Source organism: Lonchura striata, chromosome 4, assembly GCF_050655825.1.
Source record: "Lonchura striata isolate lonStrDom1 chromosome 4, ASM5065582v1, whole genome shotgun sequence".
Taxonomy (NCBI): domain Eukaryota; kingdom Metazoa; phylum Chordata; class Aves; order Passeriformes; family Estrildidae; genus Lonchura; species Lonchura striata.
Window position 1 is genome coordinate 1,683,132 of NC_140706.1, and position 27,611 is coordinate 1,710,742.

At 54.6% G+C, this 27,611-nt stretch overlaps 1 protein-coding gene across 20 annotated transcripts in view; it reads right to left on the minus strand.

The window, feature by feature from the left end:
• The window catches only part of DYSF (dysferlin), a 76,395-nt gene extending 48,784 nt beyond the window's left edge, over positions 1–27,611 (minus strand). For 3 of the 20 annotated variants that reach the window (XM_077782667.2, XM_085577367.1, XM_085577364.1), the window contains exons 1-29: positions 27,456–27,610; positions 23,668–23,723; positions 23,081–23,172; positions 21,542–21,647; positions 20,723–20,837; positions 20,424–20,617; positions 19,098–19,226; positions 18,929–18,991; positions 18,766–18,816; positions 18,657–18,687; positions 18,136–18,251; positions 17,154–17,280; positions 16,781–16,884; positions 15,742–15,810; positions 15,621–15,664; positions 15,436–15,518; positions 12,730–12,771; positions 11,907–12,022; positions 11,485–11,598; positions 9,172–9,349; positions 8,445–8,569; positions 7,455–7,561; positions 4,572–4,764; positions 3,360–3,515; positions 2,530–2,661; positions 2,056–2,222; positions 1,651–1,765; positions 1,454–1,559; positions 782–924 (exon numbers count right to left, since the gene is read on the minus strand). In XM_077782667.2, the coding sequence (XP_077638793.2) occupies positions 782–924; positions 1,454–1,559; positions 1,651–1,765; positions 2,056–2,222; positions 2,530–2,661; positions 3,360–3,515; positions 4,572–4,764; positions 7,455–7,561; positions 8,445–8,569; positions 9,172–9,349; positions 11,485–11,598; positions 11,907–12,022; positions 12,730–12,771; positions 15,436–15,518; positions 15,621–15,664; positions 15,742–15,810; positions 16,781–16,884; positions 17,154–17,280; positions 18,136–18,251; positions 18,657–18,687; positions 18,766–18,816; positions 18,929–18,991; positions 19,098–19,226; positions 20,424–20,617; positions 20,723–20,837; positions 21,542–21,647; positions 23,081–23,172; positions 23,668–23,723; positions 27,456–27,543 (3,162 nt within the window). In that variant the 5' untranslated portion in view covers positions 27,544–27,610. Of the gene's footprint in view, positions 1–781; positions 925–1,453; positions 1,560–1,650; positions 1,766–2,055; positions 2,223–2,529; positions 2,662–3,359; positions 3,516–4,571; positions 4,765–7,454; positions 7,562–8,444; positions 8,570–9,171; positions 9,350–11,484; positions 11,599–11,906; positions 12,023–12,729; positions 12,772–15,435; positions 15,519–15,620; positions 15,665–15,741; positions 15,811–16,780; positions 16,885–17,153; positions 17,281–18,135; positions 18,252–18,656; positions 18,688–18,765; positions 18,817–18,928; positions 18,992–19,097; positions 19,227–20,423; positions 20,838–21,541; positions 21,648–23,080; positions 23,173–23,667; positions 23,724–25,270; positions 25,492–27,455 lie in introns of those variants that run through there. The other 17 variants (XM_077782668.2, XM_085577369.1, XM_077782664.2 and 14 more) reach the window with 15 other exon arrangements.

A 27,611-nucleotide genomic window follows, 5' to 3' on the forward strand; every position in this document is an offset into this window, starting at 1 on the left:
ATCCCATCCCATTCCACCGCATCCAAGTTCAGGGACATGTCCCACTATCCCATGTTGCTCCAAGCCCCAGTGTCCGACCTGGCCTTGGACAATTCCCAGGATGGATCTGGAGTCTCCCAATCCAACCACTACCACTGCTGCTATGGGATCCACACTGGGAATGCGGCCCTCCACCAATCCCTGGCGCGAATCCCACTCGGAGCAGGATCGCTGGGCTGGGGCCAGATCCTGCCCAGGCCCGTGGAGCTCCAGCAGCTCCACTTCCCATCCCGCTTTTCCCTTTCCCATCATCCCGACCCCTCCCATGGCTCTGCCACCTCTGGAATTCCTCCCTGGATCATCCACCCCAATCCTGGAAGGTTTTTCTCCCGGTGACTCCCACAGCAAATGGGGTGACAGTGGCTACAGTTATCCCGAAAATTTTTTGGGAAGGGAGTCAAATGGCCTTGGGAAGCGGCGGGGAGGACCGAGGAGCGGAAGCGGCATTCCCGGTCCAATGGCACCATCTAGAGGGAATCGGGATAGGGACAGGCTGGGGCCATCGGCCCTCCCCCACTTCCCACACTCGGGGACTCCCCTGGATGTCCCCATCCCACCCCTCATCCCAGTCAATCCCTCTGGAATGTCCTCCACCCCTGGGAATGTGGCATTTTCCAGTGGAAACCGGGATGAGCCCCCCTCAACCTCCAAGGAAAAGCAGATCCTGCCAAAGCCAGGCACCCACCCGGGGGGTTCAGGGCCACATCCCGATCCGGTGGCACCTTTTCCCGGCCAATCCCACCTTTCTCATGGCTTCCATGTGCTCCAGGTCGCGCCGGCGGAGCCGCACCCAGCGCCGGCGCCGGTGGGTGTGGAACATCTTCTCCGCCGGCACCCAGGCCTTGGGCTTGCGCTCCGGCGGGATCGTGATCCCGTATTCCCAGCCTTGGGAAGAAGGGAACGCCTGGTGGAGGTGGGAGAAGAGCCTCCCCTCCCACCTTGGCTCCCACCAGGAATTTCCAACAGTGAAGGTGTGGCTGAATCCGGCAAAACTTCCCAGTTGGATTTCCTTCCTTAGGGCACAATCCATCCCTCTGGAATGCCCAGGGATGGATCCGTGGTGTCCTTGGCTCCAAATCCCACCCTGGAGGCTCTTCCCGCCTTCCCTCCAGCCATTCCAGCCCCCAGGACCATCCCATCACTCTCCAGCCTGGTGTTTTCTGTTTCTTTTCCACCAGGATCTTCCCAGATTATCCCAGCACTGCCTTTGGGAATTTCCATCCCACAGTTCCAGGCAGAGACAAAGGATCCCCCAGAGCCTGATCCCTTCTCCTGATCCAGTTCCCACAGCCATGGGAATGTTTTGATCCACAGACCATGGAAAGAAATCCAAAACTTCCCAAATCCCAGATCCCAAAACTCCAGCGTCCCCAAAATTTTGAAATCCCAGATCCCAAAATTCCATCTTTAGTACCTTTCTCATCCACAGCCCTGTTGAGATCCGTGTCCCATTCCACATCTTCCCACTTCCAGCCTGGAGGACACTCGATCTCATCCTTGGGCAGGACCTTTTCCCCGTTCTGTGGGACGCAGGGAATTCTCACCCAAACCGATCCCTAAATTTCCCCTGGGATTCCAGCCCGGCTCCCGGAATTCCCAGTTTTCCCTCACCACATCCGTGTAGGAGTCGGTCATGTGGATCCACTGCCCTCCGGGAAGCCGGACCTGGTTCTCAAACACTTCCTCCACGAAGCTCAGGTGTCCGGCGTCCACGTCGTGCAACAACCTGAATCCCGGGAATACCCAAAAATCAGGGATTCTACATCCCACCTTCCTCCTGTGCCATCCTCAGCGCTCCCAAACTTCTCCCACCCTTCCAAGGAAAGTTCCTCCTCGGGAAAAACCCAAACCAGGATGAAAATCCCACCCCAAAGCGCCTCAGTTTTGGAACATCCCAAGATTTGAATAAGCGGGAATCACATCTGTGGGCACAGGCAAGGAAACACGGAGGCATCCCAGATTTTGCCATCAGATTTCGGGATTCCCGGGAATTCCTGGTGGAAAAGCCACACTCACGTCTTTTCCGGGCAGATGAACCAATCCCCAGCCCAGGTCCATCCTGCGGAAGGCCGGAAGCTGTCCTTGGGAAGCTTGATCCGGCCGGTGACGTCGGAATATTTGGGATAAGTGAGGCCGGTGGTGCCCCAGTTCCCCACCAGCGCCAGCTTGGTCTGGTTCTCATACTGGGAGAGCCAAAAAAAAGATGGATTTGGGGTTGGAATAACAGAATTCCATGAATAATCCCACAGAATCCCGTGAAGAATCCCTGCAGAGGGACAGACTTCCTGGGAAAAGGCCAACCCATTCCACGGCATCCCGATTTTCCCGTTGTGAGGGACATCCATGGCTCATTCCCAACTTTCCCCTCAGCATTCCAGGCTGAGCTGGTGGAAACAGCTCCTCCTTCCCACAGTTTTTAGGGAACGAGGAGGTTTTAGGTGCAGCCCACCCCTTTTCCCACCAGGATGAAGATCCCTCGGGAATGCTCACGGTTTCGGCGAAGACGGAGAGTTTTCCCTCGGCGAATTGGTTGAATTCCTTCTCATCCACGGCCAATCCAAACCAGAGCCGCACGCGGATCTGCGCCGGGATCCGCGGCCCCATCACCTCTTCCTGCGGATACTGCCAAGGAAAAGGTCCCCGGGAAGGGATTAACGGGAATTCTGGGAGGCCGGAAGGGTGGGAATGAGGATCCCTGGATGGGGAAGGTGGGACATGGCGCAGTCACGGGATAAAGTCAGGAATGGGTGGAACACTTTGGGATCATGGAATTGAGGTTGGAAAAGACCTTCAGGATCATCCCAATGGCACCATCGACATCCCTAAAATGTGACCCCAGGTGACCTTGAGGAATTTCGGAATTCCAGTGGTCCTGGACAGGACCAGGGATAGAATCAGGGACAGGATCGGGGACAGGATCGGGGACAGGATCGGGGACAGGATCGGAGACAAGGACAAGGCGATGGAAAGGTCAGGGACAGGGACAAGAACATGGACAGGGATAGGGAAAAGGACATGGACAAGGTCAGGGCCATGGATAGGGACAAGGACAGGATGAGGGACAAATCCAGGGAAAAGGACAAGGACAGGGTCAGGAAGAAACTCAGGGACATGGGCAAAGTCAAGGACAAGGACAGGAACACAGACCAGGTCAAGGATTTAAGGTCTCTCCTAACCCAGAACTTTCCACAATTCCATGAAGCTGAACATTGTGTTGGGATTTGAGCTTTCCGTGCTGGATTTTCCATCTTTTTAATTCTTTTTAGTAGGAAAACTGTTTGGAAAATCAAGATTCCACCTGGACGTGCTTCCAAAAGTACCTTGAGGAAGATGGTCTGGAGCTTCCCACAGTTCCGGCCGCAGCAGTTGGAGATGTTCCGGGAATACAGGACCTGGTGGGCCGGGATGCGGGCGAAAGCCACGCGCTTGTCCCCCTGGAGCATCCAGATGATGATGTCCGGGAGGCTGTTCTGGGGCTGGAAAACACAAATCCATAGGATACCTTTAGGAGGGATCCACCAGCACAGCCCAGAATGGGATTGTGAAATCACGGACTGGGATGGGTTGGGAGGCATCTTAAAGCTCATCCCAGTTCCATGGGCAGGGATAACTTCCATGATCCCAGGTGGATCCAAGTCCATCCAGCCTGGCCTTGGGCACTCCAGGGATCCATTGGCAGCTACAGCAAATCTGGGAATTCCATCCCAGCCAGGAATTCCTGGCCAAGATCCCAGCCCAAGCTCCCCTTTCCCAGTGGGAGCCATTCCCTGGCTCCTGTCCCTCTGTCCCTTGTCCCCAGTCCCTCTCCAGCTCTCCTGGAGCCCCTCCAGGGACTCTGAGCATTCCCTGGAATTTTCCCTTCTCCAGGGGAACATTCTCAGCTCTCCCAGCCTGGCTACAGAGCAGAGGGGCTCCAGAATCCCGGAGTGGTTTGGGTTGGAAAAGACCTTAAATCCCATCCATTCCCACCCCATCCATGGACAGGGATAATTCCCACCATCCCAGCTGGATCCAACCTGGCTTTGGACATTCCCAGGGGCAGCCCCAGCAAATCTGGGAATTCCAGACAAATCCCAGCCAGGAATTCCTTGCCAAGATCCCAGCCCAAGCTCCCCTTTCCCAGTGGGAGCCATTCCCTGGCTCCTGTCCCTCTGTCCCTTGTCCCCAGTCCCTCTCCAGCTCTCCTGGAGCCCCTCCAGGCACTCTGAGCATTCCCTGGAATTTTCCCTTCTCCAGGGGAACATTCCCAGCTCTCCCAGCCTGGCTCCATGGCAGAGGGTCAGAATTCCCACTTTTCCTTCTGTGGGGTTAGCCCGGAGCACGTGGAGCTTCCCACCCACCAACATTCCAAGTCCTTCTCCCAGGGCTGCTCCCTATCCATGAGTTGACCTCAACCCATCCATGAGCGAGACCAGCCTCAACCATCGGAGCCAAACCTGGCGCCATGGGAGAATCCATGGATTTGGGAGCCAGGATGGAAAAACACCCCTGCTTCCCACCAAAACATGGATGGGAAAACTGGGAAGAGTCACCTCCTCCGCCATGGCCCGGAGCCGGCACAGCCAATCCTCCGCCTGATCCAGGATTTGGGAAAGGTCGGAATTGTCGTGCTTGAGCCTCAGGGCCACCTTCAGGATCTGCTCCAGGTGGGCGCTCCGGAAGCGGAACAGGCTCTGATCCAGGTGGGTGCTGGACGCCTTCCCCAGGACATCGGGAAGCTTCAGGCTGCAGGGATAGGCGGGAATCAGGGATGGGGTGGATCAGGATGGACCTTGAAGGTCATTAAGGGTTGTTAATTGTCACTGATGATCATTAATGGTGATTAATGGTCGTTAGTGGTTATTAGGGATCACTAATGGTCACCAGTCATCATCAATGGTGATTAATGGTCACCAATCATCATCAATGGTGATTAATGGTCATTAGTGGTGACTAATTGTCATTAATGGTCATTAATGGTCACCAATCATCATCAACGGTGATTAATGGTCATTAGTGGTCACTAATTGTCATTAATGGTCACTAATGGTCACCAATCATCATCAACGGTGATTAATGGTCACCAATCATCATCAATGGTGATTAATGGTCATTAATGGTCACCAATCATCATCAATGGTGATTAATGGTCATTAGTGGTCACTAATTGTCATTAATGGTCACTAATGGTCACAAATCATCATCAACGGTGGTTAATGGTCACCAATCATCATCAATGGTGATTAATGGTCATTAGTGATCACTAATTGTCATTAATGGTCATTAATGGTCACCAATCATCATCAACGGTGATTAATGGTCACCAATCATCATCAATGGTGATTAATGGTCATTAGTGATCACTGATTGTCATTAATGGTCATTAATGGTCACCAATCATCATCAATGGTGATTAATGGTCATTAGTGGTCACTAATTGTCATTAATGATCATTAATGGTGATTAATGGTCACCAATTATCTTCAATGGTGATTAATGGTCATTAGGGGTCACTAATTGTCATCAATGGTCATTAATGGTCACCAATCATCATCAATGGTTAATGGTTGTTACTGTTAATGGTTGTTACTGATCATTAACAATCATTAATGGTCATCAATCATCATTAATGGTCATTAATGATCATTAAAGGTCATTAAGGGTCACTAATTGCCATAAATGGTTATTAATGGTCACAAATCGTCATGAATTGTTCATTAAAGGTCATTAAAGATGATTAAAGGTCACCAATCATCATTAATGGTGATTAATGGTCACTAATGGTCATTAATGGTCATTAATGATCATTACAGGTCATTAATAGCCACTAATCATCATTAGTTATCATTAACCCATCCCAAATCCACCCCCAATAGCTCATCCAACTTCTTGTGGGATTTTCCGGCCTTTTTTAATGGCTTTTCCATAGTTTTTGTGAGTTTCCAAGGAATTGAGAACCCACCAAAGATATTTGGGATCAGGAAGAGCAACAGAGCTTCCAACCACAGCCGGAATTCCCCCTGGAATCAGGATGGGAATGAGCCACGCCCACATTTTAATATCCATTATCCCAGTTCCTGGAAAAATGGATCAGGTGCCAAACTGGGAGGTTTTCCTGTAAAATTCAAGGATTTATGGATCCGCAGCTATAAATGAACTTCCTGCTCCCAGCTCCCGAGACACAAATCAAGATTTCCTCCGGAAAAAATAGATGGAGCCAAAGATAAATTTATTTTTAGGCCAAGGAGAGGTTTGGAAGGAGGTTTTTAAGGATGCGACATTCCCACCTCGGGAATTGGGATCTGTAAATCTCATTTTTTATTGCAGGTAAATAGGGAGAATATGGAATTATGGAATTATGGAATGGTTTGGGATTTTCCGCTATCCCAGGTTGCTCCAAACCCCATCCAGCCTGGCCCTGGACACTTCCAGGGATAAGGATTTGGAGTGAGGGGGAATGAGCAGTGCAAAGGTGGGAAAAGATGGGAAAAGGGGAAAAAAGGAGAGGGAAAAGAAGTAAGGAAAAAAAAGAAAGCGAGGATAAAAAAGGGAAGGGAAGGAAAAAAGGGAAAAAATAAAAAGGAGAGAAAAAGCAAAAAGAGGAAAAAGGGGGAAGGGAATAAAAGGGGGAAAGACAAAAAAAAGGGAAAAAAACAGGAAAAAGAGAAACAAGGGAGAAATTGGGAGAAATGGAAGAAAAGGGAAAATAAGGGAAAAAAACAGGAAAAGGAGAAACAAGGGAGAAATTGGGAGAAATGGAAGAAAAGGGAAAATAAGGGAAAAAAACAGGAAAAAGAGAAACAAGGGAGAAATTGGGAGAAATGGAAAAAAGGGAAAATAAGGAAAAAGGGGGGAAAGGAGGGAAGAGGAAAAAGGGGAAAACAGAAAAAAAGGGAAAAAAAAAAAGGAAAGGGGAGTAGTAGAAAAGGAGGGAAAATGGGGAAAATGGAAAAAGGTGAAAAGGGAGAAAAAGGGGAAAAAGAGGGAAAAGAAAAATATTAAAAAAGGGGTAAGGGGGAAAAAGGGGAAAAGAGCAAAAAAGGAGAAAGGGAGGAGGGGGAAAAATGAAAAAGGGAGAAAGGAAAAACTGAAATAAAGGGAAAAAGTGAATAAAAGGAAAGTGGAAAAGGGGAGGAAAAGGGGGAAAGGGGGAAGAGGGAAAGAAGGGAGAGAAAAGAGGAAAAAGAAAAAATGTGAGAATAAAAGAGGGAAGGAAAAAAAAGGATAGAAGGGGGAAAAGGGGGGGGAATTGGAAAAGAGGGAAAAAAAGGAAAAATGGGAAAAAAGAGGGAAAAGAGGGGGAAAAGGGAGGGAAAGGCAGAGGGGAAAGGGGAAAAAGGGGGAAAAGAAAGGAGAAGAGGAGCGGAGGCTGTGGATCCTTCCAAGACGAAGAAGAAACATCAGGAAAGGTTTCCCATCCCGAATTCCCGAAGTACCTGCAGTCGGCGATGACGTCCTCGAGCAGTTGGGATCCCAGGGCCTCCAGCTCGATCGGAGAGCGGTTGGATTTCAGAGCCACGTGGACCTTCTCCAGGTTTGCTTCCTGCAGGAAAAGCGGAGACCAGGAGCTGAGGGATCCCATCCTGCTTCCAGGATATTCCCAGCAAGAGGCTGGGGAAATTCCCAAAATTCCCAGGGGTCAGAGATTCCATTCTGGGTCCCTCCAGGGATCTGCATCCAAATGGTTGGAGGTTCAGGGGAACCAACAGGGAAATCCAAAGGGAAATCTCCGACTCACAGGAGCTGAAGGACAGCCCCTGGATGGTTGGAATTGTCTCCAGGTTGGACAGGGCTTGGAGCAACCTGGGATCATGGAAGGTGCCCCTGAACATGGAATGGGATGGGATTTAGGGTTTCTCCAAACCCAAACCACTCCAGGATGGAATGAATGCTCTGGGAGAGCTGGGAATGTTCCCCTGGAGAAGGGAAAATTCCAGGGAATGCTCAGAGTGCCTGGAGGGGCTCCAGGAGAGCTGGAGAGGGACTGGGGACAAGGGACAGAGGGACAGGAGCCAGGGAATGGCTCCCACTGGGAAAGGGGAGCTTGGGCTGGGATCTTGGCAAGGAATTCCTGGCTGGGCTGGAATTCCCAGATTTGCTGGGGCTGCCCCTGGATCCCTGGGAATGTCCCCAGGCCAGGCTGGACGTTGGGGTTGGATCCACCTGGGACAGTGGGAGGTGTCCCTGCCCATGGATGGGGTGGAACTGGGTGGGATTTAAGTTCCCTTCCCACCCAAACCATTCCATGATTCCATGAAGTTCCTTATCCAGGGGATACATCAGCTGCGTCACCAGACACTCCTGGTGACCTCTCTCTCCTCCTAGTGTCCCCAGGGATGTCCCCAGAGGTGTCACTGGACACTCCTCAGCTTGGGGGTGGCCTCTGTCCCCTGCCGGTGTCCCCAGGGATGTCCCCGGTCACTCACCAGCCGCTCGGCTCCGTGGAGCAGGAGGTTCTGGGCGTCCATGCGGTGGCCGATGTCCTCCCAGTAGGAGGACAGCACCACCACCGGCTTCACGTTCCCCCAGGGCAGGTAGTAGTAGTGACAGCCTGGGGGGGACAGCAGGGCATCACCTTGGGATGTTGGGATAACGGGATCCGCCCCTCGGCAGTGGGGATGAAGGGGGAAGAGCGTGACTGGGGTGGGAATTCCCCTTGGAAGGCGTCTGGGAGAAAGAGGGGAGTGGTGTCTCCCAAATCCTTGAGATACCACCAATGGCTCTGGCAGTGAGGCCAGAAACCAGCTCAGCATTCCTGGTGGGATGAGGTGGAAGCCAGGGAAAGGCAGGGAAGGATGTCCCCAAAAACCACCTCATGGAGACAAGAGAAGTCCTGGCTTCCCTGATCCTTCCCAGACAAAAATTCCCCACGCCTGAGGCAGGAAAACCCTCTGGAGTTGTCTGGTCCAAGCAGGGACACCTTCAGCGGGATCCCCTGGACACAACCTCCGGCTTCCCCTGGATCCCTGGAAGTGTCCAAGGCCAGGTTGGACATTGTGCTTGGATCCACCTGGGACGGTGGAATTTGTCCCTGAGCTGGACCAGGATGGGATTTAAGACCCCTTCCATCCCAAACCATTCCATAATCCCAAGGTTCTCTTCCAGCGGCCGGGTTTGGATCATCCCAAAGGACGGAATCCGTGCCGTGCTCACCATCGAAGACGGCCCGGCTGTACTGGGTGGTGGAGGCCAGGGGCAGGCAGGTGGTGTCGAACTTGTTGCCGTAATTCCCGATGCTGACCTCGAACTGGACGGCGCCGTCCACGCCCTGGAGCATCGTGGCCGAGTAGAAGGCGGCGAAGAGGGAATATTTCCGTCGGCGCAGGTATTTCTGGAATACGAACGGGAATTCGACGTGAGGAGATGCTGCCAATGATTTTCCAGGTGGAGCTGGAAGAGGCTGGAGGGTAAATCCTGAGTGGCTGAGGGAGTTGGGAAGGGTCGGATTGGAGATCCAGGAAAAGCTGAGGGAGTTGGGAAGGGTCTGGAGAATCAGGAAAAGCTGAGGGAGTTGGGAAGGAGCTGAAAAACCAGGAAAAGCTGAGGGAATTGGGAAGGCATTTGAGATCCAGGAAAAGCTGAGGGAGTTGGAAAGTGGTTGGAGATCCAGGAAAAGCTGAGGGAGCTTGGAAGTGGTTGGAGATCCAGGAAAAGCTGAGGGAGCTGGGAAGTGGTTGGAGATCCAGGAAAAGCTAAGGGAATTGGAGAACCAGGAAAAGCTGAGGGAGCTTGGAAGTGGTTGGAGATCCAGGAAAAGCTGAGGGAGCTGGGAAGTGGTTGGAGATCCAGGAAAAGCTGAGGGAGTTGGAAAGGTGTTGGAGAACCAGGAAAAGCTGAGGGAGCGGGGAAGTGGTTGGAGATCCAGGAAAAGCTGAGGGAGCTGGGAAGTGGTTGGAGATTCAGGAAAAGCTAAGGGAGTTGGGAAGGTGTTGGAGAACCAGGAAAAGCTGAGGGAGTTAGAAAGGGGTTGGAGATCCAGGAAAAGCTGAGGGAGCTGGGAAGGGGTTGGAGAGCCAGGAAAAGCTGAGGGAGCTTGGAAGTGGTTGGAGATCCAGGAAAAGCTGAGGGAGTTGGAGAGCCAGGAAAAGCTGAGGGAGCTTGGAAGTGGTTGGAGATCCAGGAAAAGCTGAGGGAGCTTGGAAGTGGTTGGAGATCCAGGAAAAGCTGAGGGAGTGGGGAAGTGGTTGGAGATCCAGGAAAAGCTGAGGGAGCTGGGAAGGGGTTGGAGAGCCAGGAAAAGCTGAGGGAGCTTGGAAGTGGTTGGAGATCCAGGAAAAGCTAAGGGAATTGGAGAACCAGGAAAAGCTGAGGGAGCTTGGAAGTGGTTGGAGAGCCAGGAAAAGCTGAGGGAGTGGGGAAGTGGTTGGAGATCCAGGAAAAGCTGAGGGAGCTGGGAAGGACCAGGAAAAGCTGAGGGAATTGGGAAGAGGTTGGAGATCCAAGAAAAGCTGAGAGAGCTGGGAAAGGGTCTCATTCCAGAGAAAAGGAGGATCCAGAGGGCCCTTTTGGCTCTGCACAACTGCCTGAAATGTTGGGACCAGGTGGGAGCTGGGATCTGATCCCAGGGAACAGGAAAAGAGAGAATTGTCTCAAGTCGTCCCAGGAGAGGTTCAGATTGGACATCGGCGGGAATTTCCCCATGGAAAGGGTGGTCAGGCCTTGGAAGTGCCCAGGGAGCTTTGGAATCCCCATCCCTGGAGGCTTCCAAGGAATTCCCAGATGTGGCACTCAGAGCCAAGGTGGGCATTGGGCACAGATTGGACTCGATGATCCTAGAGGGATTTTCCAACCTCAGTGATCCCAGGATGGGAATTTTCTTGCAGGGGGAGTAACAAACTTTGAAGCACAGGAATTCTGGGAGAATTTCAGGAAAACCAGATGGAAGAGGAGGCTGCAACTTCTCATGGAAGAGGAGCAAAAGGAGGAATTCTGAGAGAGCCGGAATGGAGGAAAATCTCCCACAATGTCATGGGAGACCTTGGAGCCCCCGGCAGGGCCTGGAGGGGCTCCAGAAGAGCTGGAGAGGGACTGGGGACAAGGGACAGAGGGACAGGAGCCAGGGAATGGCTCCCACTGGGAAAGGGGAGCTTGGGCTGGGATCTTGGCAAGGAATTCCTGGCTGGAATGGAATTCCCAGATTTGCTGGGGCTGCCCCTGGATCCCTGGGAATGCCCAAGGCCAGGCTGGACACTGGGCTTGGATCCACCTGGGGCAGTGGGAGGTGTCCCTGCCCATGGAATGGGATCAACTTCAAGGTCCATTCCCAGCCAAACCATTCCATGACCCCACAATTCCAAGCTCACCAGGACCAGCTCAGATGGACCAACCTGGACACTTTGGAATGGAAATCCAGCAGGAGACTCCTCCAGGAGCTCACGGATCATGAGACAACCCCCACCCGTGGCCAACATCCCTTCCATAGTGTCCTACGTGCCAATCCCAGAGATTTTCCAGAAATCCCAATACCTCCACCCTCAGGATGTCATCGGCAGGAATCTCCTCCACCTTCTGCTCCATGTGCTCCACCAGTTTGGTCTCCAGCTCCACCAGGATCCGGCCCCGATACGCGACCCCCTCGCCCTTGGGATAGACCAGGAACAGGAGTCAGGATCCCATAAATCCCATCCCAAGGCCAAGCTCTGCCTTTCTTTCCAAGGAGCTTCATCGCGGAGCAGCGGGATCAGGCAAAGAATTCCAGCTGGTGCTTCCAAGGTGGAATTTTTGGGAGCAGAGCGGGATCGGGAGGCGTTAGCAGGAATAACCGGGAGCGGGAAACGCAGCGCGGGCTCCTGATGACAAAGCCAGGTTGGGTTAGAAGCAGCTTTTTTTTGGGAGAAAAGAGGAGCCGGAGGTTATTTTGGGATGTGCCGGGAAGCAGCCGATGTCACCTTTCCCAGATTGAGCGTCTCGTAGGGATCGGGAAATCCGGTGAATTCCCGGGGGCTGCCGTACAGGTTGATGTAGCAGGGTCCAAAGGTCGGAAGGAATCCCAGCCCGTCATCCACTGGGAATGTCAGGGAAAAGCGGGATTAGGGATTCCTGGAGGCACCTTGGGTATGTGTCACGCTCACTGTAGGATCCCAGGGATCACAAAGCTGAAGGCCACCAAAATCCTGGAATTTCCACCCCTTTTGAACCCCAGAACCTCACCTTGGAGCAGGAGAAAGATACAGAGGGCATGGTGCTGAATCCTGGGAATTCCCAATCCCAGGAAAAGTCTCCATGGAAAAAGACGAGGTCAGAGAGGGGTCGGACAAGAGTAAGAGCAACAGGAGAGAGGAAAGAGCCTCAGGATGTGCCAAGGGAGGTTTAAGTTGGATTTTTGGGAAAATTCCTTCCAGGAAAAGGGCTGTCCCCATCCCTGGAGGGACTGAACATCCCTGCGGATGTGGCACTTGGGGACACGGATACGGGGTGGCCTTGGCAGCCAATGGATCAGAGGGATTTTCCAATCCCGTGATTCCATGAGGAGAACCACTCATTTTTATGGAATTTTGAGAGGGAATCCTGCCCTGAGCTCCGTGCATCCAGCTGGCTCCACATTCCCGACACGACAGCATCCCGGGAATCCCCAGAGGACCGAACCGGAGCCATTCCCTTTTCCCAAGGTGCCCAACTCATCCCAGCTGATCCTCCCCCAGTCCAGAGAGCGGAACCAGTAAAACCAGTCCCGGGAGGTGCCGGAAAACTGGGATGTTACTGGGAACGTACGATCCGAGGGTTTCAGAGGCTTCACAGGAGCAGGAAACTCATCTGAGGCACAAAGAGAGGGAGAGAGGTTGGGAAAGGTTGGAAGAGGAGCATGGAAAAGGGATGGAGATGGGAACGAGGGGGGAGATTCCCACAGGTTTTGGCGTGGAGAGACAGAGAGAGAAAGGGAGAGGCTTTTCATGCAATCCTGGAATTATGGAATCAAGGAATCATGGAATGGCTGGGGTGGGAAGGGACCTTAAAGCCCATCCAGGTTCATCCACAGACACTTCCCACTATCCCAGGTCATTCTGAGCCTTGTCCAGCCTGGCCTTGGATAATTCCAGAGGCTGTGGGATTGGGGTGGAGCAGGATTGGAGCGTCCCTGCGTTGCATTCCCAGGAATTTCCTCAGGATCAAGCAGATGCCAGCGGTGGGAAGGGAGATGCCAGCCCTGGATCTCACCACTCCCATCCTCCCTCTCTGTCTCTCTCCAGCCCATCCCAGGATTTGTGTTGGGATTGGGAAGAGGGGACTGGGCAATGCCAGGGGTGGGACACGGGTGGAGCCTCTGGATCGTGCCCTGATCCATGGAATCATAGAATGGCTTGGAAGGACCTCTAAAGCTCATCCCATTCCATGGGCAGGGACACATCCCTGCATGCTCCAAGCTTTTTCCAACGTGGCCATCCCATGTCCCTCCAGCTCATGGGGAGGTCACAAAGCCAAGTGTGGAATTCACGCTGGGATCACGGATTCCATGGAAGCGCTGGCAGCAGGAAAAGCTCATGCAGGTGGAAGCTCCAAGCCCTCAGCAGCTCCAAAGCCGTGTCCCAGATTCCCACCTTCCACCAGTGACAGTGACACCCGGCTGAACACTGCCATGCCTGTGGGTCCTTCCGAAAATTCCCGGGATTTGGAACAGCACGGGCTGGATGGGAATTCCTACCCTGTGACGACCCCTAAATGTCACCTTGGGGGGATGTGGCTGCCAGCAGCGGTGCCACCAGCACCACGTTTCACCGACCTCCAGCACCCATGGACCTGCAGCCTCCATACCCCATTCCCAAGAATCCATCAAGTCCCAAGAATCCTAACAATCCAGAGAGGGTGGATCCATCCAGAAATGGGGCACGGCTTGGAGCGAGTGGACGCCATTGCACATCCCCAGGTGGGGACAGCTGTGACCTCCCCAAAGCCACCACCAACCTCCAGCCACGCCATGCAGCTCCTCCAAGGCCCTATTCCCAAGAATCCACCAAATCCCAAGAATCCAGAGGGGTTGGATCCATCTGGAAATGGGGGACAGCTCAGAGTAACCCCAGGACCCCATCGCACATCCCCAGGTGGCAGTGGTGACCGCTGTGACATCCCCAAAGCCACCACCAACCTCCAGCCATGCCATGCAGCTCCTCCATAGCCCTATTCCCAAGAATCCACCAAATCCCAAGAATCCGGAGGGGTTAGATCCATCCAGGAATGGGGCAGAGCTCGGAGTGACCACAGGGCCCCATCCCGTGTCCCCAGGCGGGGACGGTGACCACTGTGACCTCCCCAAAGCCACCACCAACCTCCAGCCACGCCATGCAGCTCCTCCATAGCCCTATTCCCAAGAATCCACCAAATCCCAAGAATCCAGAGGGGTTGGATCCATCTGGAAATGGGGGACAGCTCAGAGTAACCCCAGGACCCCATCGCACATCCCCAGGTGGCAGTGGTGACAGCTGTGACATCCCCAAAGCCACCACCAGTTCCCAGCCATGCCATGGACCTGCAACTTCCTTCCCCCATTCCCGAGAATCCTCCAAATCCTAAATCCGGAGGGGTTAGATCCATCCAGGAATGGGGCAGAGCTCGGAGTGACCACAGCGCCCCATCCCGTGTCCCCAGGCGGGGACGGTGACCGCTGTGACCTCCCCAAAGCCACCACCAACCTCCAGCCACGCCATGCAGCTCCTCCATAGCCCTATTCCCAAGAATCCACCAAATCCCAAGAATCCGGAGGGGTTAGATCCATCCAGGAATGGGGCAGAGCTCGGAGTGACCACAGGGCCCCATCCCATGTCCCCAGGCAGGGACGGTGACCGCTGTGACCTCCCCAAAGCCACCACCAACCTCCAGCCACGCCATGCAGCTCCTCCATAGCCCTATTCCCAAGAATCCACCAAATCCCAAGAATCCGGAGGGGTTAGATCCATCCAGGAATGGGGCAGAGCTCGGAGTGACCACAGGGCCCCATCCCGTGTCCCCAGGCAGGGACGGTGACCGCTGTGACCTCCCCAAAGCCACCACCAACCTCCAGCCACGCCATGCAGCTCCTCCATAGCCCTATTCCCAAGAATCCACCAAATCCCAAGAATCCAGAGGGGTTGGATCCATCTGGAAATGGGGGACAGCTCAGAGTAACCCCAGGACCCCATCGCACATCCCCAGGTGGCAGTGGTGACCGCTGTGACATCCCCAAAGCCACCACCAGCTCCCAGCCATTCCATGGACCTGCAACTTCCTTCCCCCATTCCCGAGAAACCTCCAAATCCTAAATCCAGAGGGGTTAGATCCATCCAGGAATGGGGCAGAGCTCGGAGTGACCACAGGGCCCCATCCCGTGTCCCCAGGCGGGGACGGTGACCGCTGTGACCTCCCCAAAGCCACCACCAACCTCCAGCCACGCCATGCAGCTCCTCCAAGGCCATGCATCCCAAATCCCGGCCTGCTTCCCGCCCTTACCCTCCAGCTCCCCGCCAGGGGCCGAAATCTTGGACATTCCGAGGAAAGCGGTGCCGATGACGTCATTGTGCGTCAGACGGTCCCTGTGAGGCGACATCGTCACTTTGGGGACCGTGGTGGGGGGAAGAGATGTCCCTATGCCCATCCCGCCTCTCCGGGCACTGGGAATGCCCCTTCCCGCTCACCAGTCGGTCACACGGATCCTCATCCGCTCGCACATGGAAGGGAACTGGGAAAAGGGATACGGGAAGAGGGTGAGTGGTGCTGGGGACACCGGGAGGGGACCTCGGGGACACCAGTGCTCACCATGGCCGGCAGCGTCAGGCACTGGTTCCACTGGGGGTTGGCGTTCTTCTCCAGGATCCGGGAGTAGAGCTGGAAGGGAAGGATGGGGAGAGGGAAAAGTTGGGGTCGTCCCAGGAAAGCAGCTGCTGGCCCAGTTCATGGAGTTGGGAAGCCTCAGATTTCCCAAAATCTGGCTTCAGCTTCCCTAAAATCTGGCCTCAGATTCCCTAAAACCCAGCCTCAGATTTCCAAAAATTGAGGCTCAGGTTTCCCCCAAATCCAACTTCAGATTCCCTAAAATCCAGCCTCAGTTTCCCCAAAATGTAGCCTTAGATTCCCAGAAGTTGAGGTTCACATTCCCCCAAATCCAGCTTCAGGTTCCCAAAATCCCAAAACCAGGCTCCTCAAAACCTGGCTTCAAGTTCCCTAAAATCCAGCCTTAGATTCCCTAAAATTCTTCCTCAGATTCCCTAAACTTGAGACTCAGATTCCTCCAAATCCAGGCTCAGGTTCCACAGAGTCCAGCCTCAGATTCCCTAAAATCCATCCCCCAATTCCATGGGGTTCCTAAACCTCCCAGTGCAGGAGGCAGAGGATGTTTCGGATTTCCCAAGGGATCTTCCCACCTTGGGACCCACAGGATCACATTTGCCTCATTCCAGGAGCAAATTTCCCCATTCCAAGACCAAATTCCCACATTCCAGGACCAAATTCCCTCATCCAAGACCAAATTCCTCCATTCAAAGACCGAATATCCTCGTTCCAGGATCAGGCTTGGGGATCCACAGGGAATGTCCCACTGCCATTCCAGCCTCGAGGACATCCCACTGAAATCCCAATCCCGCAGACCTGGGTGGGAATGTCCCACTGCCATCCCAACCCTGAGGACCATGAGAGGTCATCCCGCTGCCATTCCCAATCCCAAAGTCCTCCCTCTGCCATTCCCAGTCCCAAGACCACCCCGCTGTTATCCCAGCCCCAGGAGCACCCCGCTGCCATCCCAATCCCGGGTTCCTCCCGCTGCCATTCCCGGGATCCCAGAGCATCCCGCTCCGCTGACCGTTTTCCCGGCAAAGCTGACTTCCACAAAGGGATCCACCAGGTTCTTCTTGTTGCTCTCGAAGCCGAAGATCTGCCGGACGTTGTCCATGACGGCGTCATCCACTGGGAAAAGAGGGAGATGCCAAAATCCATGGAATTCCGCAGCATCCAGAGGGTCCCAGCTGTCCCACCAGTGGGATGAGCATTCCCATGGAGCAGACACTCTCCAGGCGGGAAAGGCAGGGGGATAAAACCAGTTTGGACCAGTAAGAACCTCCTCTTCCATAAAACTGCCCAATATCCTTGGATTACCATATGGATCCCTCCCTTCTCTGGGCCCTAATTCCTGCCCGGAACGTCGTGATTCCAAGGGATCCGAAGGGAAAACTTACTCTGGGGCAAATCCTCGGCTTTGAAGATCTTGAGGCAGAACTGGGCCCCCCTGAGGGTGACCCCGGTGGGGCGCAGCAGATTGGCCTCGATGTCCTCCTTGTCCTCGGCCACCTCCTTCTTCTCCAGCTGTGGGAAGAGGACAACGGGAAAAGTCACCCTGGATTCGGGAATGGGCAGGAGAATCCCAAAAGACACAGGCTGGGCGGATTTGCCACCCCTGGGAGTGTCCAAGGTGAGGTTGGATGGGGCTTGGAGCCACCTGGGATAGTGGGAGGTGTCCCTGAACAGGGATGGTGTGGGATTTAACCAAACCAAACTATTCCAGGATCCTGGAGCCCCTCGGCTCTGGGAGAGCTGGGAATGCTCCCCTGGAGAAGGGAAAATTCCAGGGAATGCTCAGAGACCCTGGAGGGGCTCCAGGAGAGCTGGAGAGGGACTGGGGACAAGGGACAGAGGGACAGGAGCCAGGGAATGGCTCCCACTGGGAAAGGGGAGCTTGGGCTGGGATCTTGGCAAGGAATTCCTGGCTGGAATGGAATTCCCAGATTTGCTGGGGCTGCCCCTGGATCGCTGGCAGTGCCCAAGGCCAGGTTGGACACTGGGCTTGGATCCACCTGGGATTGGGGAAGGTGTCCCTGGGTGGGAATGGGACAGGATTTAAGATCTTCCCCAGCCTAAACCATTCCAGGATTCCATGAGAAAATCCAGCACTTTTCCCCCAAAACAGAGGAAAATCCAAGCTGTGGCTTCCCTGGGAATGGCCGTGGCAGTTGGTGGCTCTTGGCCAGAATATCCCAGGGCTGGAATATCCCAGGGCTGGAATATCCCAGGGCTGGAATATCCCAGAGCTGGAATATCCCAGAGCTGGAATATCCCAGGGCTGGAATGTCCCAGGGCTGGAATATCCCAGGGCTGGAATGTCCCAGGGCTGGAATGTCCCAGGGCTGGAATGTCCCCCCCATTCCCAGTGGGAATACTCACGGGAGCTTCGTCTCCAGGCCCCAGCACGCAGGCGCTGACCTTCAGGTAGCCCTTGGCTCCCGCGGAAAAATCCTCCGGATCCGAGAGGAGCAGCCACTTCCTGCGGAAAGCGTGTTCTGCGGGAAAACATGGAAAACTGGGAATTACTCCTTGGATGTGCAGGGTGGTTGGCGATGCTCCTGGGTGGGGTTTAAATGAAAATCATGGAATGGGATACAGGAATATTCCAGTTCCTTTCCCAGGAAGGGACCAGGAAAGAGGGAGAGGTCTTTGGAACAGAATTCCCAGAGAAGCTGTGGATGCTCCATCCCTGGAAGTGCCCAAGGCCAGGTTGGATGGACTTGGATCCACCTGGGATAATGGAATTTCTCCCTGGATGGAACCGGATGATCCTTAAGGTTCCTTCCCAACCAAACCATTCCGGGATTCCATGGTCATGGATTTGGGGTTCCTCTATGGAAGAGCTGGGATGTGTGGGCGCATTTCCCAAAAAAAAACCAAAGGAATTTCCCAAGGCTCACTTGGCTCGGAGTAAATGGTCTCCACATCCATCTGCGGGATTAAAGGAAAAGGAGATTCCAGAGTTCATCCGGAGCGGGAAACGCCGGGAAAAGGGGAATGGGATCTTACCCGGAATTCCCCGATCACCGAATCCGTGCGGAACGATCGAGAATCCACGACCTGAAAATGAGGAAAAAATGGGTGATCCGACCCAAATCCTGCTGGGATGGAGGATCCTGGGGAACAGGGTGGGGTTTCCCTGGGAAATATTCCAGAATTTCCCAACACTCACCGTGAGGAAAATGGGAGCATCGAACAGCTCCAACGGGGATTCAAAGACGTTGAAGAAAAAAGTCTGTGGAAAACCAGGATGAGGATGAGGCATTATCCCAGTTTTCCCCTTGGAGAACATTCCCACATCCCGATCCCTGGAGATTGTCGGAGTGGGAATTCCCGCTGACCTCATCAAAGAAGGGGCTGTTCCCTTTCCGGATCCGCGTTCTCCGGGTTTGTCCAGCCACCGTCACCTTCACCACCGGCCGGATCTGGATCCCGGGAAGCTGCCGGGCCTCGATGACCCTCACCCGGATCTGGAATGGGATGGAGGATATGGAATCAGCAGGATGGGAATCACTGGGATCATCCCATGGGATTGAGGGAATCACCAGGATGGGAATCACCGGGATCATCCCATGGGATGGAGGACAGGGAATCACCAGGATGGGAATCACCAGGATCATCCCATGGGATGGAGGACAGGGAATCACCAGGATCTGGGATGGAGAAGATGGAATCACCAGGATTATCCCATGGGATGGAGGACAGGGAATCACCGGGATCATCTCATGGGATGGGAGAACATGGAATCACCAGGATCATCCCATGGGATCGAGGACAGGGAATCACCGGGATCATCCCATGGGATGGGAGAACATGGAATCACCAGGATGGGAATCACCAGGATCATCCCATGGGATGGAGGACAGGGAATCACCAGGATGGGAATCACCAGGATCATCCCATGGGATCAAGGACAGGGAATCACCGGGATCATCCCATGGGATGGGAGAACATGGAATCACCAGGATGGGAATCACCAGGATCACCCCATGGGATGGAGGACAGGGAATCACCGGGATCATCCCATGGGATGGGAGAACATGGAATCACCAGGATGGGAATCACCAGGATCATTCCACAGGATGGAGGACAGGGAATCACCGGGATCATCCCATGGGATCGAGGACAGGGAATCACCAGGATGGGAATCACCAGGATCATCCCATGGGATGGAGGACAGGGAATCACCGGGATCATCCCATGGGATCGAGGACAGGGAATCACCAGGATGGGAATCACCAGGATCATCCCATGGGATCAAGGACAGGGAATCACCAGGATCATCCCATGGGATGGGAGAACATGGAATCACCAGGATGGGAATCACCAGGATCATTCCACAGGATGGAGGACAGGGAATCACCGGGATCATCCCATGGGATGAGAGAACATGGAATCACCAGGATGGGAATCACCAGGATCATTCCACAGGATGGAGGACAGGGAATCACCGGGATCATCCCATGGGATCGAGGACAGGGAATCACCAGGATGGGAATCACTGGGATCATCCCATGGGATGGGAGAATATGGAATCACCAGGATGGGAATCACCAGGATCATTCCACAGGATGGAGGACAGGGAATCACCGGGATCATCCCATGGGATAGATGACAAGGAATCACCAGAACAACCTGCAGGATTTTTTGGGAACAGCTCCTCCCACCTGGAAATCCTGTGGTTTGTTGGATAAAGGTTTTTTAGGAGAGCTCCTCCTCCTTCTCTTCACCCCCTGGATGTGATTCCCAGACGGTTTCCTTGGGAATGAGGGTGGCTCCGAGCCCGGTGCTCCCGAGGACGCCGAGGGCTCCGTGTCCCCCGTGGCCTCCGGATCTTCTGTGTCCTCCTCCCCGGCCGTCTCTGCCCAGCGGGAGAAGGAAAATGTGGGGCTTGGGAATGGGTTTGGATTTGGGAATTGGTTTGGTTGGGATTCCAAAGTCCGGGATGGGGAGGGGTTGTGGTTACCGGTGACCGTGTCCAGCTCGGCTGCAGCCGGGGCCGGCTCCGGAGGCGCCGGAGTTGGGAAAAGCGGGATGGCGCCCGGAGGGGGGATGTAGGACACCTGCAGGAACAGGGAAGCCTGGAAAACAGGGAATGAGTGTCAGAGAGGCTGGGGTGGCAGAACTGGGATCAGACTGGGAGGGACTGGGCTCAAACTGGGATCAGACTGGGAGGGATGGGATTCAGACTGGGATCAGACTGGGAGGGACAGGGCTCAAACTGGGATCAGACTGGGAGGGATGTGACTCAAACTGGGATCAGACTGGGAGGGACAGGGCTCAAACTGGGATCAGACTGGGAGGGACAGGGCTCAAACTGGGATCAGACTGGGAGGGACAGGGCTCAAACTGGGATCAGACTGGGAGGGACAGGACTCAAACTGGGATCAAACTGGGAGGGACAGGACTCAAACTGGAATCAAGCTGGGAGGGATGGGATTCAGACTGGGATCAGACTGGGATCAGACTGGGAGGGACAGGGCTCAAACTGGGATCAGACTGGGAAGGACTGGTCTCAAACTGGGATCCAGCTGGGAGGGATGTGACTCAGACTGGGATCAAACTGGGAAGGAAGGGATCCAGACTGGTTTCAAACCGGGAGCTGCCACTGGAAGGGACATTGCTCAGACTGGTCCCAAACCAGGAGCCCAAACTGGCCATGCTGTGGCTTTTACTGGTCTCAAACTGGGAAGATCCCTGGCCATCCCACGGCTTTTACTGGTCTGAGACTGGGAGCCCAAACTGGGAGCCCCAACTGGTCCCAAACTGGGAGCCGGGCGCTCACCCCGGTGCTCTCCTTGCGCGAGTCCAGCAGGGGAAGGTTGAACGAGGCCGCCAGGCTGGGAGAGCCCAGAACTTCCCGGAGCGGCACCCGGGATTCTCCCAAAAACCTGTGGGAAACAGGGAGAGGGCTCAGCGCTGATCCAAGGGCATCCAAACTGTTCCAGAGCCAGGGATGGGAGTCTGGAGGAGGACACAGAGATGGAGGCAGGCTGGGAGAGCTGGGAATGTTCCCCTGGAGAAGGGAAAATTCCAGGGAATGCTCAGAGTGCCTGGAGGGGCTCCAGGAGAGCTGGAGAGGGACTGGGGACAAGGGACAGAGGGACGGGAGCCAGGGAATGGCTCCCACTGGGAAAGGGGAGCTTGGGCTGGGATCTTGGCAAGGAATTCCTGGCTGGGATTTGTCTGGAATTCCCAGAGAATCCCTGGATCCTTTGGAATGTCCAAGGCCAGGCTGGACATTGGGGTTGGATCCACCTGGGATGGTGGGAGGTGTCCCTGAACAGGGATGGGGTGGAATTGCTGGGATGGGATTTAAGGTTCCTCCAACCCAAACCATTCCAGGATTCTGGAGCTCCGCTGCTCTGGGAGAGCTGGGAATGTTCCCCTGGAAAAGGGAAAATTCCAGGGAATGCTCAGAGTGCCTGGAGGGGCTCCAGGAGAGCTGGAGAGGGACTGGGGACAAGGGACAGAGGGACAGGAGCCAGGGAATGGCTCCCACTGGGAAAGGGGAGCTTGGGCTGGGATCTTGGCAAGGAATTCCTGGCTGGAATGGAATTCCCAGATTTGCTGGGGCTGCCCCTGGATCCCTGGGAATATCCAAGGCCAGGTTGGGATGGGGCTTGCAGCAGCCTGGGAGGTGTCAGCCAGAATCTTCCTGCTCCGGGATCCAGGACCCTCCTCCCATTTTCCCGTGGCTATTTATGGGCACCCAGCAGTTGGAGCAGCCCCAAATTCCAGTTCCCTTGGATTTCAGCCCAGCAGCAATTCCAGCCTCGGCTCCAACCCTGGAATCAGGATCCTTCCCTCCCTGGGCTGCATTCCCAACCTCTTACCCCTAAAAATAAATCCCTTCCTCTATTTTTTCCCTCTTCCAAGCAGTTCTCCCACCCCACAGAGCCGGGAAAGGCTGGGAATCACCGGAATTCCCTCATTCCTCACCCAGCAGGAGCCCCCAATCCGTGGGGGAACCCCTGGAATGGGGAGGCACCGGGATCAGCCGGAGGAAGGAAACCGGAGGCTCCGCTCCCGCCGCCTTTCCCGGCACTGCCGGTGCCTTGGGAATGATCTTGGCAACGCTTCCCAAATCCTGGCCAAGCGTCCGAAGTGTCCATCCCCAGACAACCACCCCCCCATGTATTCCCAACCCTCCAACGCTGGAATTTCCCCGCGGATTCCGAGCGGAGCAGCCCAAAAATGCGGCTCCAGCCTCCCACGGCCATCATCCCACGGAGGGAATCCGCGGAGTCTGGGAAGAGCCGGATGAATCCCGGGAATGGGAAAAGGGAGAAGGGGCCGTGTCCGGCTCCGGAATTTTTCCCACCTGTTTCTTCCCACAGTTTCATGGTCCTTGACCACCACGGTGAGCTCGGCATCGGGATCCAGGGGGATTCCCTTCAGATCCCACTCAAATCCCTGGAAAAAAGAGGAGGGGGAGGCCAGGATCAGCACCTGGAAGTGGAGAATCCAAACCCCTTCGGAATCACAGCGTTCCCAAAGCCAAATTTCCCAGCAAGTCCACTGGGAAGATTGCCTTGGGGAAAAGTTTTTCTTGGCCATGGATTACCAGGAAAGAACAAATCCCAGGAGCTGCTCCAGCACCAAATCTGTGCCCGTTTTCCCACCAAATTCCCTTTTTTTTGTTTGGAATTTCGGCCCATAGGAGCACAAGGACAGGGTTGGAAGGGTGAAAGTGCTGGAAAAATTCCCATTCCATGGAAATTTCTTGTAACGTTCATGCTGAGTCAGGATAAGACCTTGCTGGAAGGGGAAGAAGTTGGAATTCTACCTGGAATTCCAGAGAAGAAAGGGAACGATCCCAAACTTCCTGGGGGCAGAAGCTCCAGGGAATCTCCTGGACTCAGGTGTCCTCTGGGAACAGGGATAAATCCAGGGATTGGGAATTCTCACCTCATTCCAGACAGGATTCACGTTGTTCTTGATGACCTTTGTCCTCTTCTTGACACCTGGAAGGAGAAAAACCAAGACTGGGATATTCCCAGGGGATATTCCCGATCCCTGGGATCAGGAGCTTCCCAGGGATCGGGAGCTTCCCAGGGATCAGGATTCCAGAATGAAACTCGGATCTCAGCTGGGCCTGAGCTTTCAGGGATTCCCAGAATTCCCAGGACCAGGATCAGGCTCCATGCCCTGCTCCCAGCTGGAGCTGAACTTCCAAGAATTCCTAGGAAAAATGATTGAATCCCATTCTCTGCTCCCAAGGGTAGCTGGGCTTCCAGAAATTCCCACAATTCCCAGGATCAGGATCCAGCCCCATTCCCTGATCCCAGGTGGAGCTGGGCTTCCAGAAATCCCCACAATTCCCTGGATCAGGATCCAGCCCCATTCCCTGTTCCCAAGCAGGGTTGGGAATGCAGAGATTGGATCCACGATCCCACTTGGATCCTCAACCGTTCCAGGCTGGAAAATCCCATGGGACTCCCTCTTTTCTGTGCCTCAGTTTCCCCAGGAGCACCCAAAGGTTTCCAAGGACTGGGAATTCGGGGTGCGAAGAGCCACGGGAGATCCCAAACATTCCACTCCCAAACTTGGGGATTCTGCCTCAGTTTCCCCAAACGCCGTGGGTGGGAATCCCGGGATTCCCCCAGATCCAACATTCCCAACCCTGGGAATGCTTCAGGGGCGTGAGGGGGGAGAGACCCCACCCCCTTCCCAAAGCCACGCCCCCCTCATCCCTCCTGGAATGTCGCCGCATCCCAAGGGAGGGACCCCCGCGGGAAGAGGAAGAGGAAAAGGCCAAACAATGGAGGTGACTCAAATCCCGGGAGACTCCGGGATATTCCAAATATTCCCGGGTTTCCGCTCTTTTCCCACCGTTCAGTGACCCCTTCCCCATTTGGGATCGGGAAGAGCCGAACTGCCCGGCTCTGGGAAGATGGAAAACTCATCCCGCTGCTTTTCCTCATCCAGAGGTTCATTCCCATCTCCTTCCCGATTTTCCCCGGGATTCCGAGCCCTGGAATCGCCCTGGATCGGGATTTGGTGGAAGATGGAGCTCCCGGGATTCTCCCGAGGGATCCCGGCGGGAATGGGATCAGCAGCACCCCCAATTCCGAATGGAAAACCTGGACCTTTTCCCAAATGTTTGTTAAAATTTGGGATTTTTCCCATTTTCCCGTGCTCCAGGAGAATGCCAGGGCAGCGCCGTCCTCCAGCGGGAATTTTGGGAGTGCAAACCCCTCCGTTTTCCCAGGAAATCCATCCCTCGGGAATGGGATAACCCCCGCTCCATGCGGGATCATTCACATCCATCCCAGTGCAGAATCCAAGGAATTAAAGGGATGGAATTCCCAGGGATATTCCGGCGTGCGTTTAAAAAACTTTGGGATCAGGGGAATAAAAGCTGCAAAGCAAAGGATTTTCCAAAGTTTTAGGAGATTCCCAGATCCCAGATTTTCCTGGGAGCTTCTTCCAAAGCAGCCAAAAAATATTCCAAACCCTCCCTTCCTTCCCAAAAAAAAAAAAAAAAAAAAAAAAATCGGGATTCCTTCACCTCGGAATGTCAGGCTGGCCACGGGATCGCTTTGTTTATCCCGTTTTTCCAGGTTGGGAAGTTGGGAAGCTCTTTGGAGCAGGCAGCGGAGCATGGCCGGGATCGGGAAAGCCGGGATCGGGAAAGCCGGGATCGGGAAAGCCGGGATCGGGAAAGCCGGGAGAAGGATCCGCTCCCTTATCCCATTCCCACCCCCTTTTCCCGGTCCGGCCCTTCCCAGCACGGGAACGCCCCTGGAGGGGCTGGGAAAAAACCGGGATCGTGGGAAGGAGAGCTGGGATTGGGGGGAGATGGGGAGGGCGGGAGTTGGGAATAATTCCCTGGGATTCGGAGAGGCTGCAATTCCCAGGGATGGCAAACACGGGGATTTGGGAATGCTGGGAACCCCAAAAATGGGGAATGAATCCCTGGGATTCAGGGATGCTCCAAATGCCGAGGATACCCCAGCACCGGGATCCAGGGAATCTGCAAATCCCGGGAATGGGGAATCAATCACCGGATCCAGGGAATCAGCAGTGGGAAATGAAATCCTTGGGAGCCAGGAATGCTGGGAATATCCAGGATGGCAAAACACCGGGATTTGGGAATGCTGGGAATCCTAGGGATACCCAAACACCGGAATTTGCGAATGCTGGTAACCCCAGGGATGTGGAATAAAATCCTGGGATGTGAGGATCCTGCAATTCCCAGGGATGGGGAATTTAATAATTGGAAATTCAGGAATTCTGGAAACCCCAGGGATAACCTGGCACCGGGATTTGGGAATGCTGGGAACCCCAAAAACGGGGAATAAACCCCTGGGATTCAGGGATGCTCCAAGGCCTGAGGATGACCCAGCACAGGAATTTGGGAATGCTGCCAATTCCCAGGGAATTGCAATTCCCAAGGATCCCCCAAACCCCGGGATTTGGGAATGCTGGGAACCTCAGGGATGGGAAATAAATCCCTGGGAATTTCGTGATCCTACACGGCCTGAGGATGCCCCAGCCCCGGGATACCGGGATTTGGGAATTCCACAATTCCGGGAGCACCAAAACCCCAAAACCTGGGAATTCCGGACGAGCAGCACACCGGGAATGCCACACCCACACCGGGAGAATTCCATGGAAAACCGGGAACGCTCCCACATCCAGGAACACCCGGGGAATCCCAAAAAAACCGCTTTTTTTCCCATTTAAAAAAAAAATATATATATATCCCAACCAACCCGTGACGTCACTGCCCTTTGTCCCCTCAGTGTCGCTTTTGTCCCCAGCGGGAAGGGACCCCGGGAAGGGACAATTCCCAAATTTGGGATCGTCCCCTCCCCCCCCGCTCGGAAAATCCCAAAATAACCGCGGCGCCGGCACCGCGCGGGGGCCGGGGTGGCTTTAGGGGGGTCCCCAAAAAGTGCCACCACCGGGGTGGCGGCGACAGCGGGGACCCGCGGCTCTTCCAGCCCCATCCCGACTTCTCGGGCCAGAATTCCCTCAAATCCCTCCGAAAAAAACCCCAAAATTCCAATTAATCCTGATTTTTTTTTCTTTCCCCCCTCTGGAGCTGAACGAGGAGGGGACACCAAAGGGGTGGCGGCGACAACGGCGACAGCGAGGACCCGCGGCTCTTCCAACCTCATCCCGACTTCTCGAGCCAGAATTCCCTCAAATCCCTCCGAAAAAAAACCCCAAAATTCCAATAAATCCTGATTTTTTTTTCTTCCTCTGGAGCTGAATGGGGAGGGGACACCAAAGGGGTGGCGGCGACAACGGGGACAGGGGGGGACCCGCGGCTCTTCCAGCCCCATCCCGACTTCTCGGGCCAGAATTCCCTCAAATCCCTCCGAAAAAAAACCCAAAATTCCAATAAATCCTGATTTTTTTTCTCTTTCCCCCTTCTGGAGATGAATGGGGAGGGGACACCAAAGGGGTGGCGGCGACAACGGGGACAGCGAGGACCGGCCGCGCTCCCAACCCCATCCCAACCTTTAGGACCGCCAAAATCCCCCAAAATTCCAATAAATCCCGATTTTTTTTTCCCCCCTCTGGAGCTGAACGGGGAGGGGACACCAAAGGGGTGGCGGCGACAACGGGGACAGGGGGGGACCCGCGGCTCTTCCAACCTCATCCCAACTTTCAGGACCGAGCCGGGCGTGGCCGAACCTCCCCGAAATTCTCCCCAAAATGCCCCAAAACCGCCCCAAATCCACCTTGGAATGCGGAGGAGCAGTAGGTGTCGCTGATGTCGCTGTCGCCCGTGAGGACATTTTCGGCCCGCAGGACGAAGACCCGGAGCATCGTCCCCTTCCCCACCCCTCTGCATCCCACCCCCCCGCCCAGCACTTCCCAAAAAAATAAAATCCCGG